The sequence below is a fragment of the Anolis sagrei genome, chromosome 8 (assembly GCF_037176765.1).
Source record: "Anolis sagrei isolate rAnoSag1 chromosome 8, rAnoSag1.mat, whole genome shotgun sequence".
Taxonomy (NCBI): Eukaryota; Metazoa; Chordata; class Lepidosauria; order Squamata; family Dactyloidae; genus Anolis; species Anolis sagrei.
This window is the reverse complement of record NC_090028.1, coordinates 34,896,597-34,913,826: the sequence shown is the minus strand read 5'-3', so window position 1 is coordinate 34,913,826 and position 17,230 is coordinate 34,896,597. Positions and strand designations below refer to the sequence as shown.

Sequence of the window (17,230 nt, the reverse complement as noted above, 5' to 3'; positions counted from 1 at the left end):
CCAGGAGGTGAAAAGATGACCACTTTAGCGAGATTTCTCTCAGAGAGCATCTAAACTAGCAGAAAATTAATGTTCAATGCTATGAGCTCAATGCTATATATATGGGATCCTATGGGAGCTGTAGTTTGGCAAGGCCTCAGCCCTCTTGAGCAGATGAGGCTCAAGATCTTGTCACTCTTTAACTTTCATGATTCCATAGCATTGAGAGGTGACAAACCGAATAGTGTGAAAGAAAGCAAGAATGAAAAAAAGGAAGGAAGGAAGGAAAGAGAGGAAGAAAGAAGGGAGAACAGAGAGAGAATGAAAGAGAAAGAAAGAAGATTAGTGAGAGAGGAGAGAGAAAGAGAAAAGGAAAGGAAAATCAGACAGAAAATTAAGGAAGAAAGGAGAGAGAGAAAAGAAATAAAAGAGAGCTGGAGGGAGAAGGAAAGAAAGAAAGAAAAAGAAAAAAGGAAATATGGAAAAGAAAGGAGGGGGGAAAGGAAAGAGAGAGGAAGGAAGGAAGGAAGGGAGGAAGGAAGGAAGGAAGAACAAGAGAGAGAAGAAAAGGAGAGAAAGGGAAAGGAAAAGGTAAAAAAGATAGAGAAGAAAGGAAGGGAGGAAGGAAGGAAGGAATGACGGAAAGGGAGAAGGAAAGAGTAAGGAACAACAAAGAGCAAGAGAGAGGAGAGGGAGATTGAGAGAGAAGGAAAAGAGGTAAGGAAGAGAAAGAAAAAGGAAAGACAGCCGGAAGGAGAGAGAGAAAAGACAGCTAGAGAGAAAAAAGGGAGAGAGGAGGAGAGAAAAAGAAAGAAAAGTCAGAAAAGGAAGGAAAAAGAAAGAAAGAAAAAAGAAAGAAAAGCTAGAGAGAAGGAAAGGAGGAGAGGAGGAGAGGAAGAGAAAGAAAAAAGGAAAGACGAGGAAGGGAGGAGAGAGATAAGCTAGGGGGAGAGAGAAGGAAAGGAGGAGAGAAAAGAAAAAGGAAAGATCGAAAGAAGGAAAGAGAGAGAAAGAAAAGACAGCTGGAGAGAGGGGGAAAGGAGGAGGGGGAGAGAAAGAAATGAAAGTCAGAAGGAAGGAAAAGAAAGAAAAGCTTGAGAGAGATAGAAGGAAAGGTGGAGAGAGAAAGGAAAAAGGAAAGACGAGGAAGGAAAGAGAGGGAGAGAAGGAAAGAAGGAGAGAAAGGGAAATGGAAAGGCGGAGAAGGAAGGAAGGAAAGAAAGAAAGGCTAGAGGAGAGAGAAGGAAAGGAGGAGAGAAAGAGAAAGGGAAAGGGAAAAAGGGGAAAGGCACAGAAGGAAGGAAGGAGAGAGAGAGAGAGAGAACAGCTAGAGAAAGAAGAAAAGAAGGAAAGGAGGAAAGAGAAGGAAAAAGGGAAAGACGGGGAAGAAAGAAAAGAGAGAGAGAGAAGAAAAGCTAGACGAGAGAGAAGGAAAGGAGGAAAGAGAAAGGAAAAAGGAAAGACGGGGAAGAAAGGAAAGAGAGAGAGAAAAGCCAGACAGAGAGAAGGAAAGAAGGAAAAGAGGAAAGAGGAAGAAAAAAAAAAGGAAAGACGGGGAAGGAGGGAAAGAGAGAGAGAGAGAAACTAGAAAGAGAGAAGGAATGGAGGAGAGAAAGGGAAAGGGAAAGACAGAGAAGGAAGGAAAGAGAGAGAAAAGCTAGAAGAGAGAGAGAGAGAGAAGGAAAAAGGAAAGGAGAGAAAGAGAAAGGAAAAAGGAAAGACGGGAAAGGAAAGGAAGAAAGAGAGAGAGAGAAGCTAGAGAGAGAAGGAAAGGAGGAAAGAGAAAGGAAAAAGAAAAGACGGGGAAAGAAGGAAAGCGAGAGAGAGAGAAGGAAAGGAGGAAAGGAGGAGAGAAAGGGAAAGGTAGAGAAGGAGGGAAAGAAAGAGAGGGAGAGAAAAGCTAGAGAGAGAAGGAGGAAAGGAGGAAAGAGAAAGGAAAAACTGAAAGACAGGAAAGGAAGGGAAGAAAGAGAGAGAAAAGCTAGAGAGAGAGAAGGAAAGGAGGAAAGAGAAGGGGGAAAAGGAAAGACGGGGAGGGAAGGAAAGCGAGAGAGAGAAGGAAAGAAGGAAAGGAGGAAAGAGAAAGGAAAAAAGGAAAGACGGGGAAGGAAGGAGAGAGAGAGAGGAGAGAGAAGCTAGAGAGAGAAGGAAAGGAGGAAAGGAGGAAAGAGAAAGGGGGGGAAAAAGGAAAGACAGGGAAGGAAAGAGAGAGGATAGAGAGAGAAGGAAAGGAGGAAAGGAGAAGAGAAAGGGAAAGGGAATGCCAGAGAAGGAGGGAAAGAACAAGAGTGTGCCCTGCCTGCCTTGGTCTGGGCCCGGCCTGTCTTTCTTCCTTTCGTTCCCTTTTGACGGCGCGCTCCTTCTTCTTCTTGTCTCTTGTCCCGTCTGGCAGGGCGCTCCGTACGAGCTGAAGGAGAGTCCCGGGGTGCCTTCGGCGTCCTTCTCGCACGCGGGGGCGGCGGGGGCGGCCTTCTTCCCTTACGGGCAGTTCCAGTTCGGGGACCCGTCTCGTCCCAAGAACGCCACCCGGGAGAGCACGGCCACGCTGAAGGCCTGGCTGGGCGAGCACCGCAAGAACCCTTACCCGACCAAGGGCGAGAAGATCATGCTGGCCATCATCACCAAGATGACCCTCACCCAGGTCTCCACGTGGTTCGCCAACGCCCGGAGGAGGCTCAAGAAGGAGAACAAGATGACCTGGGCCCCGAGGAGCCGCACCGACGAGGAGGAAGAGGAGGAGGAAGAAGAGGAGGAGGAAGAGGAGGAAATCGACTTGGAGAACATCGACGGGGAGAGCGCCAAAGCGGGGCCTTTGCTTTTGGGAGAGGAGGAGGAGGAAGAGGAGGAGGAGGAAGTCAGGCTCCACTTGGGGTCCAGCAAAAGCCCCGGGTCGGAGGTCTCCTCTTCGTTGTCCTCTTCCGACGGGGAGGACTTGCAGAACCACAACGGGGAGAGCTTCCTCCTCAAAGCTATGGAAGCAACCCAACCGGGGTCTTCTTCTTCTTCCTCCTCATCTTCTTCTCCTTCATCGCCTTCGGGGGTTTCTCAGCTTTCTCCTCCCCCGACAGCAGCTCCTCCGAAGCCGAAGATCTGGTCCTTAGCCGAGACAGCGACCAGTCCGGACAACCCTCGGAAATCTCCCCAAATTAACGGAGGAGGAGGAGGAAGGAGCGCTTCCCCGACAGCCTTGCAACTCGGGCACAGACTGGTCTCCTCTTCCTCTTCCTCCTCTTCTTCTTCTTCGTGCCCTTTGGGGAAGTTCGCCAACGCCGCGGCTTGGTGCGGGAGGCCCTTCTCTGCCCAGCACCACCACCATCATCCCCATCATCACTCCCACTCCCATCATCCCCATCCGCTGGCTTTGCTGAACGCGCCGCAGCTGCTAGGACTGGCCGCCCTGGGGAGGAGCGCCGAGCAGCAAGCCACAGCAGCACAGCAGCAGGACTCCGGAGGAGGAGGAGGAGAACGAGGAGAACGAGGGCAGGCAGGTAAAGAACCAACCCCCGAAGAGAAGAGGAAAGGAATAGGGAACTTTCCTCTTCACAAAAGGCTCAGACCGGAGGATAGGGCATTCTGACTGGACAGAGACAGAGATATGACATATGTATACTATATACATATAAACATACTCACATGCTACTCCTTCTTTGGATACATAGAATTCATAGAATTCTATTCACAGAACACACTCCACCATAGATACATACATATACAAGGCAGTCCTCACCTAATCTGTAGTTCTGTACGTAAATCGGAACTTGTACGTAAGTCGGAACTTATACTATACATATAAACATACTCACATGCTACTCCTTCTTTGGATACATAGAATTCATAGAATTCTATTCACAGAACACACTCCACCATAGATACATACATATACAGGCAGTCTTCACCTAATCTGTAGGTTTGTACGTAAGTCGGAACAGGAACCTATCTTAAGTGTAACCAGATGTGTGTGTGTCTTAAGGTACACTTAAATGTGTTCTTGACTTAAGAACAAACCCACTGAATATATCTCTATCTATCTATCTATCTATATCTGGAGTTACACTTATCTTTCTATCTATCTATATGGAGTAACACTTAAGAAATGTCCCTGTTGTGACTTCTTATCTATGCATTGGGTACATTTCTTAAGTGTAACTCCATAGATATATATAGATAGATATATAAAAATATAACTCCAGATATATATCTATATATCTGGAGTTATACTTATATGTAACTCCATATATATATATATATTCTGTGGGTTTGTTCTTAAGTCGAATTTGTAGGTAAGTCCAAAGAGGGACATTTCCTAAATGTAACTCCAGATATATATATATATATATATATAGATAGATAGAGAGAGAGAGAGAGAGAGAGAGAGAGAGAGATTCTGTAGGTTTGTTCTTAAGTCAAATTTGTAGGTAAGTACAAACAGGGATATTTCTTAAGTGTAACTCCAGATATGTATGTGTGTATGTAACTCCATATATATGGAGTTACACTTCAGAAATGTCTCTGTTCCGACTTCCATACTAATTCCAACTTCTGTACAAATATCTGGAGTTACACTATCGCTGTTCGGAGTTACATACATATTCGACTTAAGAACAAACCTACAGTATGTGTATATATATATATATATAGGGAGGGAGGGAGAGAGAGAGAGTTATACTTAAGAAATGTCCCTGTTCGGACTTACCTATGCATTCAGGTACATTTAAGTGTAACTCCAGCCATATCTCTACCTCTACCTCTACCTCTACCACCTCTACCCCACTTCTCTCTCTATACACACACACACACACACACACACACATATACATATATATATAGAGAGAGAGAGAGAGAGCTTTGGATCACACAGGGAAGAATGAACACCCCTGTGGTGTTTCTTTCACTGCCTGTGTCCCTCTTCAGAAAATTCCACCTCACTTCATGTCCCAGTGAGAATTAGATTTTGGAAAGTTTTGCTTGTTGTGGAAACAAAGATTGGAGAGAAAGCTTCAGTGGAGACCCCCTTTCCCCCTGATAATAACTCTTTCTGAAGTGGGTTTCCCTTCCAAGGAAAGATTTCTCTCACTTCCTGTTGTCCCAGCATGTTTCACTGGGCATCTGTTTGTAACTTGGGGACTGCCTGTGCATACACACACACACACACACACACACACATATATATACACACACATACACATCGATGATTTTGCTTCTCTAGTCTCATGTGCAACTTTCAAAGTAGAGTCTCAGATTAAGGGAATATATTCTATGTGCAATGTTTATATTTATTTATTTATTTATTTACTTTATTTGTATACCGCTCTTCTCAGCCCTTAGGCGACTCAGAGCGGTTTACAACAGTTTAGATATATTTGTGTTTGTGTATTTGAAAGAAGTCAAAGGACTAGGAAGACAAAATCATAGATGGGGGAGTGGCTATATGAATACATAGACACACATATACATACACACACATCAATATACTTGTGTGTGTACCCTGTTTCCCCCAAAATAAGACCTACCCTGAAAATAAGCCCTAGCTTGATTTTTCAGGATTTTTGAGGATGCTGAAAATATAACCCCTACTACAAATAATAAGCCCTAGGCCATAATTAATCTTTTTGGAAGAAAAAATATTATAAGACCCTGTCTTATTTTCAGGGATCTTGTATCCTGTGTGTGTGTGTGTGTGTGTGTGTGTGTGTACACACACACACACACATATATATATACATATATATATATATATATACATATATATACATACATACACATCCATACACATCCATACATGTGTACTCTCAAAAATTCATTATAAATGGCAGTTCCTAATTGGTTCTATCATAAAAAAATCACCAAAAATGAAATACTAATTAAATTTTGAAAGTTTTGTTAGAGTTCTGAAATTTTCACCACCAGAACTTTAGTTTTGTAAGTACTTACTTTAGAACCATTTAGAACCATGGATTGACCAGGCCTAATATACATATATATATATATATATATATATATATATATATTGTAATGTTCATTAACATAACTCAAAACCCACTGGACGAATTGATACCAAATTTGGACACAAGACACCTCTCAGGCCAACAAGTGACCATCACTCATAAAAACACTGAAAAACACAGCAGAAAAGACTTAAAAAGCAAAAAAACCCCACATGCACAAAACCACATATATACACACAAACACATATATTAATATATATACACACATATACACACATAAAACACATATGCACAGACTGAGCTACAGCAATGCTTGGCTTGGGACGGCTAGTCACTCATAAAAACACTGAAAAAGACAGCAGAAGAGACTTTAAAAATAAGAATACATTACAATGCATGTGCAAAATCACATATATACATGCAAACACACATATATACACATATACACAAATTTATGCACACACATATACACGTATACACACTCACAAAACACATATACACGTATACCCACTCACAAAACACATATACACAGGCTGGGCCACAGCAATGCGTGGCAGGGGACGGCTAGTATGTGTGTATGTATATTCCTATAGACATTCCCAAATTTATGATTTTGTCTTCCTAGCCCTTTGACTTCTTTCAAATAGGTATTTAAATTGGGAGAATGTCATCTGTTATCTATATATGATACACACACACAAGTATATGATTTTGTCTCATGCTCACATTTAAAGAGGGAGAGACTGAAAACATATGTATATCACATGTGCACATATGTATGGATATACATTACAAATACAAGTACAAATAAAAGTGTCTCCCCATTACCCCAAAGTCAATATATTTGTATCAGGGAAATGATGTTCCAATCATGATTTAACCAGAATTGACACTATAGAGTTTTAGGTCAAGGGTTTCAGAGGTGCTCTTTACTATAGGAATAATTAAGTCTGCTAATAATACATGGAGATATTTTGGAAAATAAAATTGAAATAATAATAATAATAATAATAATAATACCCCAGAATTATAAAGTGTTCAGGGTGTATGCATTTTGAATATCCACACAAGACATTTGGAGGCAGTGTATGTTAATACATATGTACATTGCATTTACATATATACATGGATAGATGATAGAAATGCACATGTGGTATCCCACATGTATATTGGTGTATATATACCTATGTAGCATCTCTCTCTGTTTGATGGGTTTGTGTACTACAGGTGTGTGCTTTTGCACATTTCCGAACATGGACTATGTGTGTGCGCGTGCAGTTATATGAAGGGAATATATCTATATGTATATCTATATCATCCATCTGTATGCACATATAGATGTGTCCCTTTGGAGAGAGAGGGCGGGTTATAAATAAAGTATTATTATAATATTATATTATATTATATTATTATATTATACTATACTATATTATATTATATTATATTATATTATATTATATGGAATTTAATGTACATATACAAGCACATACAAGTGCTTGTGTGTCTTTTCGACTACACATACATTTCTGTACATAGACTATGTGCATGTGCATGCAATTATATGGGTTGTGCACACATGCATACAAGTAGAGGGAATATATCTATATGTATATCTATATCATCCATCTGTATGCACATATAGATGTGTCCCTTTGGGGAGAGAGGGCAGGTTATAAATAAAGTTTTATTATTATTGTATTATATACTTATGGAATTTAATGTACATATACAGGCACATACAAGTGCTTGTGTGTCTTTTTGACTACACATACAGGTATATATTTATATGCACACACACACATTCAGATATATGCAGACATATATATTGTCACATTGTGTAGACATGCATGTGGTGTATGTGTGTATGCATTTTATATATGTATGTGTTTGTAGAGGTCAAATATGGCATCCACACTGTAGAATTAATGCAGTTTGGTACTGCTTTAACCGCCCAGTGCTATGGAATCCTGGGAGCTGCAGTTTGCACCCACAATATTTTGACAGTAAGGGCTAATAGTGTTGTAAAACTACAAATCCCAGAATTCCATCACATTGAGCTGTTGGCATTTCAAGCGGTGTCAAACTGCATTAATTATATGATGTAGATGCATCCCAAAATATGACTTGTGGAATTTTTAAAAAGACGTAAGAAAAAAAGGACAGATTGGGACAAATAAAAGGGAGAGAAAGGAAAGTTACAATTCCAGGGAGACACAGGTTGCAAGTTTTCTTGCTGTCAGTCCTTTGTGCCTATCTATCTGCAAAACTGTAGATAGGTAAGTATAGACTCTCAGTTAACCGGCACCCAGATAAATGCAGTTTCTGGTTGCTTGAGATTATCAGAAATAGACCTGATATTTTTGCCGGTTGCTTGAGAATTCTGGTTTCCCAAGTTCCGGTTGACTGAGAGTCTTGTCGAAGGCTTTCATGGCCGGAATCACTGGGTTGTTGTAGGTTTTTTCGGGCTATATGGCCATGTTCTAGAGGCATTCTCTCCTGACCTTTCGCCTGCATCTATGGCAAGCATCTTCAGAGGTACTGAGGATGCTTGCCATAGGTGCAGGCGAAAGGTCAGGAGAGAATGCTTCTAGACCATGGCCATATAGCCCGAAAAAACCTACAACCCAACTGCGAGTCTGCTGTACATTCGATCCCAACCCTCATCTAGCAAAAAACACATTTAATCCAATCTGTTCAGAATGATGAATTTTATGTTTGTTATGAGTTGATTTTACCACTATTTTGACACATTTCTCGATCCAAAAATTCTATAATTTTGTAATGCATGTTGGCTCAGAAGCAAGTCACAGTGGGTCTTACTCTTAGGTTGACTAGATCCCAAAATGGGATCTAGTAGATCCCACTCATAGCTAAGTTTTCTAGCTTGGCCCTTCTAGTTTGTTTATTTCCCTTTTCATACACTTAGCTGACGTTCTTATACCTTAAGAAGCAAACCCAAGGTGAGCGCTTGGTATAAAAAAAGGACTTTATTTTTATTTTGATTCTTTTGTTGCCTTTGTTTCGTTTTTTAGATCCACCTAGTGTCTTGGAAGTAGAGAAAAAGTTAATAAAGACAGCTTTCCAACCAGTTCAGAGGCGGTAAGAGCTTATCTATATCCTAAAAAATAGACAAAAGTGGGGGGAAAGGCACTCTTAGGATGAACCTAACCTTAAGTAGAGTAGACCCATTGATATCTATGTGACTCGCATGCATTGCTTTCCATGGGTCTGCTTTAGATAGGACTTGTCTTTGGCCCTAAAGTCATTGGGATTTATTATTGTTACTAGCATGTCGACTGCAAACCCCATAAGACTTATTTGGGAGCAAATGCCAAGGAAAGCCACTGGAATTGATTTCCAAGCAAATCTTGAAAGCATTGGATCGTGTGTATATTATTTTGCTCTGGAAGGGAGTTAAAAAAAGCCTAATGGTGTTACTTTGTGCTTTTCATTTAATATGAGCAGAAATCTTTTATTTTTTTTGATGTGGAATGGAAATGTCTTTATCTGTGTCCCTGACAATCTTACCCATTTTAATATTTCCAAAATAGACCATATTTGAAGGCTGGTGGCTTGTAGCCTATGTATCTATTGGAATGAGAGAGAAATATAGGATGGAGAGGCCAATGTAAACACCACCTGGTTTGCATACCTGTGACATATATTCATTATAATGTTTATTTTCACACACCTATATGAAAAGTCATACCATCTATAAGCCATGCATTTGTTAATTTTTTGTGTATATGCACACGTTTACATATACAATATATACATTATATGCACACCCATAGGACGCCTGGATGTTTTACCATCCTGTTGGAGGCTTTATTTGTGTGTATACATATACACAAACTTACATATCCAATATATACATTATGTGCACGCACATGTTATTGCTTTGATTTTTTTTCATGCCAGGAGCGACTTGGGAAACTGCAAGTTGCTTCTGGTGTGATAAAATTGGCCTTCTGCAAGGACGTTGCCCATAGGAAGCCCAGATGTTTTACCATCCTGTGGGAGGCTTTATGTGTGTGCGCGCACATGCACACACTTACATATCCAATATATAAATTATATGCACACAGATGTTATTGCTTCGATTTTTTTTCATGTCAGGAGCAACTTGAGAAACTGCAAGTTGCTTCTGGTGTGAGAGAATCGACTGTCTGCAAGGATGTTGCCCAGCGGACTCTCAGATATTTTTCCATCCTGTGCACACATTTATGCACACATTTACATATCCAACATATACATCATATACAAACACATGTTATTGCTTCGACATTTTGTTTCATGTCGGGAGTGACTTGGAAAACTGCAAGTTGCTACTGGGGTGAGAGAATTGGCCGTTTGCAAGGATGTTGCCCAGAGGACGCCTGGATGTTTTACCATCCTGTGGGAGGCTTCTCTCATGTCCCTGCAAGGGAAGCTGGAGCTGACACATGGGAGCTCACTCCACTCCCTGGATTAGAACTGCAGACCTTTCGGTCAGCAGTTCAGCCTAATGCGCTGCGTCACCGGGGGCTCCATTGCTTCGATACAACACATGATTAAGTATGTATACACTCAATGGGCTGTATGAATAGAAAGACTATGCTATGAATATATTGCTTATAGTCAAGCACACAAAGATCACATTTGACACAGTTTGAAACTGCATTATATGGTCAGTGTAGACCATAATGCAGTCTAACAGCCCAAAGGTATGGCCTTTATTTATCTATCTATTTACACATATAATTATCTAAATATAATATAATATAATATAAATCTATATAGATAAAAATGTAATGTTAATTTGTGGAATTAACATAACTCAAAAACCGCTGGATGGATTGACACCAAATTTGGGCACAATACACCTACCAGTCCAACAAGTGTTCTTCACCCATAAACACACACGTACACACACACACAAAACCCCAGCGGAGCAGACTTAAAACCCCCAAAATACACCATATACATACACTTATATACATATGCACATGCACACATTCATACACACACACACACACATACACACACATATGGAGCCCCCAGTGGCACAGTGGGTTAAACCCCTGTGCCGGCAGGACTGAAGACCGACAGGTCGCAGGTTCGAATCCGGGGAGAGGTGGATGAGCTCCCTCTATCAGCTCCAGCTCCTCATGCGGGGACATGAGAGAAGCCTCCCACAAGGATGATAAAAACATCAAATCATCCGGGCGTCCCCTGGGCAACGTCCTTGCAGACGGCCAATTCTCTCACACCAGAAGCGACTTGCAGTTTCTCAAGTCGCTCCTGACACGACAAAAAAACAAATACATATATATGCGCAAACACACAAATATACACATATACACTCATACATATACATACACACATATATACATATACACATGCACGCACATATACATATCCACATACATACAAATATACAGACAAGTATGCATATAGACATGAACACACATATACACAATATGCATGTACACATATAAACACACAAATACACACACACACATATATATATATATATATACACATATATATACACACACTGTGGGAGACATATGCACACATTTACATATCCAACATATACAAACACATGTTATTGCTTCGACATTTTGTTTCGTGTCGGGAGTGACTTGGAAAACTGCAAGTTGCTACTGGGGTGAGAGAATTGGCCGTTTGCAAGGATGTTGCCCAGAGGACGCCTGGATGTTTTACCATCCTGTGGGAGGCTTCTCTCATGTCCCTGCAAGGGAAGCTGGAGCTGACAGATGGGAGCTCAGCCCACTCCCTGGATTATATATATATACACTAGGGCTGGGTAACCACGGAAAAATTTGTTTCTAAACTCGATTCGTTTTTAGGGGGTTTTTGTGTTTCGTTTTTTAAAAGAACTCCAAAATTTTTCTTTAAAAAAGTTCGATATTTACAAAATTTCGTAAAATTACGAAACAATTACGAAACAATAACGAATCGTTTCGTTAATGGCGGACGCGATTGCGCAATATGCTAAAAAAACCCTCCAAATGGGACAGGGGGAACTTCTGAAGCTTCCCTCTCCCTCTGTTGTTGACTGTTGGTGTGATAATTTATTTTTTATCACTGATAAAACAAACAACAACCCTACAGACATACGGAAACAATTTCGAAACAATTTCAAAACAATTACAAAACAATTACGAAATAAATTGAAAAATTTGTTGCGATTTTTAATTGCTCCTGCATGGCTCAATATCGGATCGTAAGCTAATTTAAATATGAATTAATAACCAATTACGAAATTAACGAACGAAACCACCCAGCCCTAATATACACACATATATATGTGTATATATATGTGTGTGTATATATATATGGATTATTTATATATACACACACACAAAACAATATACTCAGACTGGGCCACAGCAACGTGTGGCAGGGGATGGCTAGTATAATATAAATGTTTCTATTTACACATATGGATTGTGTCCATAAGTGTTTGACCATCTGTAAAACTGCAGAGGAGAAAGCCCTATGTGTCTGCTGCAGCAAAAATCCCAAAGACGACTCTGACCCTTCCCAGGCAATTCTATTTACGGTGTCAGCCATTTTTCATGTAAACTCTCAGCTAGCGCTGACCCTTAAATCCACAAAAAACTTATGCCCCAATCCATATGTTAGCCTTTAAAGTTCCATAAAAACGTAATTGTGGCTGGTAACTATTAGGAATATTTTCAAAGGGTTTTGTTCCAAGTCCTCTTTGAAAAAAATATGAAACAAACCATAGTTCAATGCATATTTATTTATACGTTTTCCCTCCTGTCTTGTTTTTTCTCTCCTTCTTTTTCCAGGCCTCAGAACCAACTTGATGCAGCTATGGTTCTTTCTGCGTTGTCATCATCATAGTTGATTTTTAAATATATATATATATATATAAAGGGAAAAAACACTGTTCTAATGATTGTAAAATAAAATCCTCTGTATAGTTACAACTTGTACGCATGTCCGTGTATTAAAAAAGGGAAAAAAATGGCAAAAAGACAAGAAAAAAAATCCTGCTTCCGTACGATCATCTGGATTAGCTGAATTCGTGAGGTATTCTTTTTTGGAAGTCCAGTGAGAAATAGGTGTCTTCGGTTTTCTTTTTTTCTTTTTTTTGTATATATAGTAAAAACAAAAACAAAATGTACATATGTGTGAACCAAATTGTACAAGAAAGTATATATTTTTGGCTAATAAACTGTTGCCCCTTTTTGACTACAATTTTTCTGAGACCTGCTGGAATCATGGCGCTGTTCGTACATCAAAGTCGTGCAAAGAAAAACCTAGTTTGCAAAGTTTTCCAATGCTTTTGGAGGTTGCCAGTTCTAGATGTCTTAATTTTCTGTATTTTTTGAGAATGGAAATCAATATTGGCTCAGAGTAAAGAACAGAGCTGTGGGAAGGTAATTGCAGTTTGTATGAAAGACAGAGAAACCATCAGGAATAGGAGAGCAATTAAATAATAATAATAATAATATTATTAATAATAATAATAATAATAATAATAATAATAATAGGGAAGTGTCCAACGTGTGATCCAATACAACAGCCAGCGGAGTCATCTTGTTTGCTGTGGACTCATCTTGTTGTGTTTCTAATAATAATAATAATAATAATAATAATACTTGGGAAGTGTCCAATGTGTGATCCAATACAACAGCCAGCAGAGGCATCTTGTTTGCTGTGGATTCATCTTGTTGTGTTTCAAATAATAATAATAATTAATAATAATAATAGATTGAACTGCAAAGACTCTGGCACAAGCCAGTCAAGGAGGTCCCAGTGGTGATCGGCACACTGGGTGCAGTGCCTAAAGACCTTGGCCTGCACTTAAACACAATCGGCACTGACAAAATTACCATCTGCCAACTGCAAAAGGCCACCTTACTGGGATCTGCACACATTATTCGCCGATACATCACAGAGTCCTAGACGCTTGGGAAGTGTCTGATGTGTGATCCAATTCAACAGCCAGCAGAGTGTCTGCTGTGGAGTCATCTTCATGTGTTTCTAACAATAATAATAATAATAATAATAATAATAATAATAATAATAATAATCACAGACCTAGACTCTTCCAACATACCAAGATATGATATGTTGGATCATATGTTCCAACATATGATCCAATACAACAGCCAGCAGAGTGTTGTTTTGGATCAAATAATAATAATTGTGTTTCAAATAATAATAATAATAATAATAATAATTATTATTATTATTATTATTATTATTATTTGATGTGCATCTAATATATGGACAAAAGCTCAGCTCAGAATGCCTTCCTCGGTTCTGTTCAAAGATGTTTGACTTCAAATCCAAAGTCTTGCTGATATAAATCCCAATTTGCAAGTGCTTTCTTATTTTTCTTTACCATTTTTGTTTGCTTTCAGTTTATTTTGTGTTTCGTGGTTACAATAGCAACAGTGTGCAATTCCTTTTACATAAAAGAAAAAAAGTTATAGGTAAAGGTAAAGGCTTTCCCCTGACATTAAGTCTAGTCGTGTCCGACTCTGGGGGTTGGTGCTCATCTCCATTTCTAAGCAGAAGAGCCGGCGTTGTCCCTAGACACCTCCAAGGTCATGTGGCCAGCATGACTGCACCTTTGCACCAGATCGGTACCTATTGATCTGCTCACACTTGCATGTTTTCAAACTGCTTGGTTGGCAGAAACTGGGGCTAACAGGGGGAGCTCATCGCACTCCCCGGATTCAAACCACCGACCTTTCGGTCAGCAAGTTCAGCAGCTAAGCTGCTCCTGCATATGGATGTTTAGAACTGAGATTGCAAAGCAATGAGCTTTGGGTTTTCCTATTTTATTTCATTTTTCCAGGAAAGCTCAGGCTTGGAATGGCTGATTTGAGGCCGCTTTTGATAGATCCATGCATGCCATTTCCCCTCCTCCTCCTTTTTTTTCCCAAATCTTTGAGAGAGAAAAGGAGGAAAGAAGAAAGAAAGAAAGAAAGAAAGAAAGAAAGAAAGAAAGAAAGAAAGAAAGATAACAAAATGAACACATTCTCCACTTCTTTCTTCAGCTTTTTTTGAAAGGCAGACCAAAGTTTGGCTGGAAGTTGGCAGCTAACAGGAGGGATTTAGGGGATAGAGGGAAAACCAAGATCTACTTTGATTATGTTATATATTTCTGGTTTAAAAAGGAGAAAGGAGAGAGAAAAGAAGGAAAATCCAGCAGGTAGTTTGGTTTGAAGAGTTCAAGCCAATGCTGAGTCTTGAGCGCCCTCTACAGATGGAAAAGGCAGGCTCTCTTTCACTTTTTGGGAACTTTGCTTTTCAAACTCATTGGGAGTTTCAGTCTAAAAGCTCCTGGTGTTTTAAACCTGTAAGGACTTAATTCCAAAATGTAAGAAAGCGTATTTTCCTGTGTTTTTGTATGTGTCTCCAACTCCTCGGCCAACGTATGACCACTCCATGAACTTCAGAGGAATAAGAAGTGCTAATTCTTTCCTATGAAATATTGTATTCCTAGGCAGTCTCCCATCCTAGTACTAACCAAAGCTGTTCCTGTTGCATTCCCAAGATCCAGACAGGATCTGATCCTTTTGGTGGACTGATATTCCACAAATCCTGAGAATGAGGATCCAAAACAGCCTATTTCCCAAGTTTTGGCCTCTTTTCAGTAAGGATAGCCACTTTGGATGATCTCCATCTTTCTTGTCTTCATGCTTAATTGTAAACAATCTCATGCCGTGCACCATGAAGTCATTATTATGCCATTTTATAACTATGTGTTTTTGGTCCATTATAAGTGAAGGTTTGTGGCTGGAGTGTAGCTAAAAAGTGGGCATTGCCTCTTTCTTTATGTATGTGTCTGTGTCAGGATTGACTTGAGAAACTGCAAGTCGCTTCTGGTGTGAGAGAATTGGCCATCTGCAAGGACGTTGTCCAGGGGACACCTGGATGTTTTGATGTTTTACCATCCATGTGAGAGGCTTCTATTATGTCCCCACATGGAGAGCTGGAGCTGACAGAGGGAGCTCATCCATGCTTTCCCTGGATTTGAACCTCCTGTTGGTCTTCAGTCCTGACAGCACAGGAGTTTAATGTATTGCATCACTGGGTGCTCCCGGCATTATATTGTCGAAGGCTTTCATGACTGGAATCGCTGGGCTGTTGTAAGTTTTTTGGGCTATACGACCATTTTCTAGAAGCATTCTCTCCTGATATTTTGCCTGCATCTATGGCAAGCATCCTCAGAGGTTATGAGGTCCTCACAACCTCTGAGGATACTTGCCATAGATGCAGGAGAAATGTCAGGAGAGAATGCTTCTAGAACATGGTCATATAGCTTGAAAGAAACTACAACCCAGCTCCTGGCATTACCTCTGAAATAATAACACTATATAACAAAATCTGAAAACAATCTGTTCCTGATTTGAAAGTGTTATTTCCTGTTTAATTGTGCAATTGTTGTTATATTCCAGAAACTTTGTTTGTGTGGCTGCCACAAACTATGTTGAATTGGTTGGGACTGAATGGTACATTCATTGAAAAACTATAGCAAAATTTGCTGCAGGAGGCTTCGCAACAAAGTTTTGGCTGTTTAATAAACATTTTCCATGTTTTCATAATAGAACCAATTAGGAAATGACATTTATAACCCAGGAACAAAAAAACGGGTTACATAATGTAATCGTCCTCTCCATCTCCAATGAACTTTTCCTTCAGTTCCCCAATTTTCTAGCACTGCGGAGAGGGAGACATTGAAAGTGAACTCTTCTCTTTGCTGTGTTTGAATTTCCCGGGTCACTTTGCCTGCTGTTTTGCTTTGGATGCCTATGTTGTGTTTCTAAATATTCAAGTGCATTGTTAAGTTATGCTAGACTTTTAGAAAGTGACAGAAACATCCATACGGATGCACCATTCTTATTTGGAAAGGACAAGGCTCTTATTTTGTCATCTCCAAAGCTTCCCTGTTTTGTGGGTGAGTTGTCTGCCTGAATTTGGGGAGAAAAATGAAAATATTGGGTGCCTCAAGTTATAAATACAATATTTCAGTGTGTTGGGTCAGATGTAAGGACATGGAAGTGTTTCTGGACTTTGGTCACGAATGGGAGATGCCACTATTACATTGACCACTAGGATGATTGATACCCCAAGGACCTCATTACTTGGTGTTTTCAGCTATTGATTTTCCTTCTTTTTTTTCTTTACCTTCTCTCCCCTTCCCAGTGGCTTAATTGTCTAGCTGGGTAAAGAAATTAGGAAGAAAATGTATTTTTTAATAACTTTGGAAGAGACTGTCGGGTTGCAATAACATCCCTGTTTCCCTCCAA

General features: G+C 39.9%; 1 protein-coding gene across 2 annotated transcripts in view; it reads left to right on the top strand.

Annotated features, from left to right (window-relative positions):
- The window catches only part of IRX3 (iroquois homeobox 3), a 21,851-nt gene extending 8,691 nt beyond the window's left edge, over positions 1-13,160 (top strand). The window contains exons 2-4 of one of the 2 annotated variants that reach the window (XM_060788331.2): positions 2,372-3,467; positions 8,957-9,023; positions 12,749-13,160. In XM_060788331.2, coding sequence (XP_060644314.2) covers positions 2,372-3,467; positions 8,957-9,023; positions 12,749-12,803 — 1,218 coding nt within the window. In that variant the 3' untranslated portion in view covers positions 12,804-13,160. The remainder of the gene's footprint in view (positions 1-2,371; positions 3,468-8,956; positions 9,024-12,748) is intronic. The other variant, XM_067471118.1, reaches the window with a different exon arrangement.
- The last annotated feature ends 4,070 nt before the right edge of the window (positions 13,161-17,230 follow it).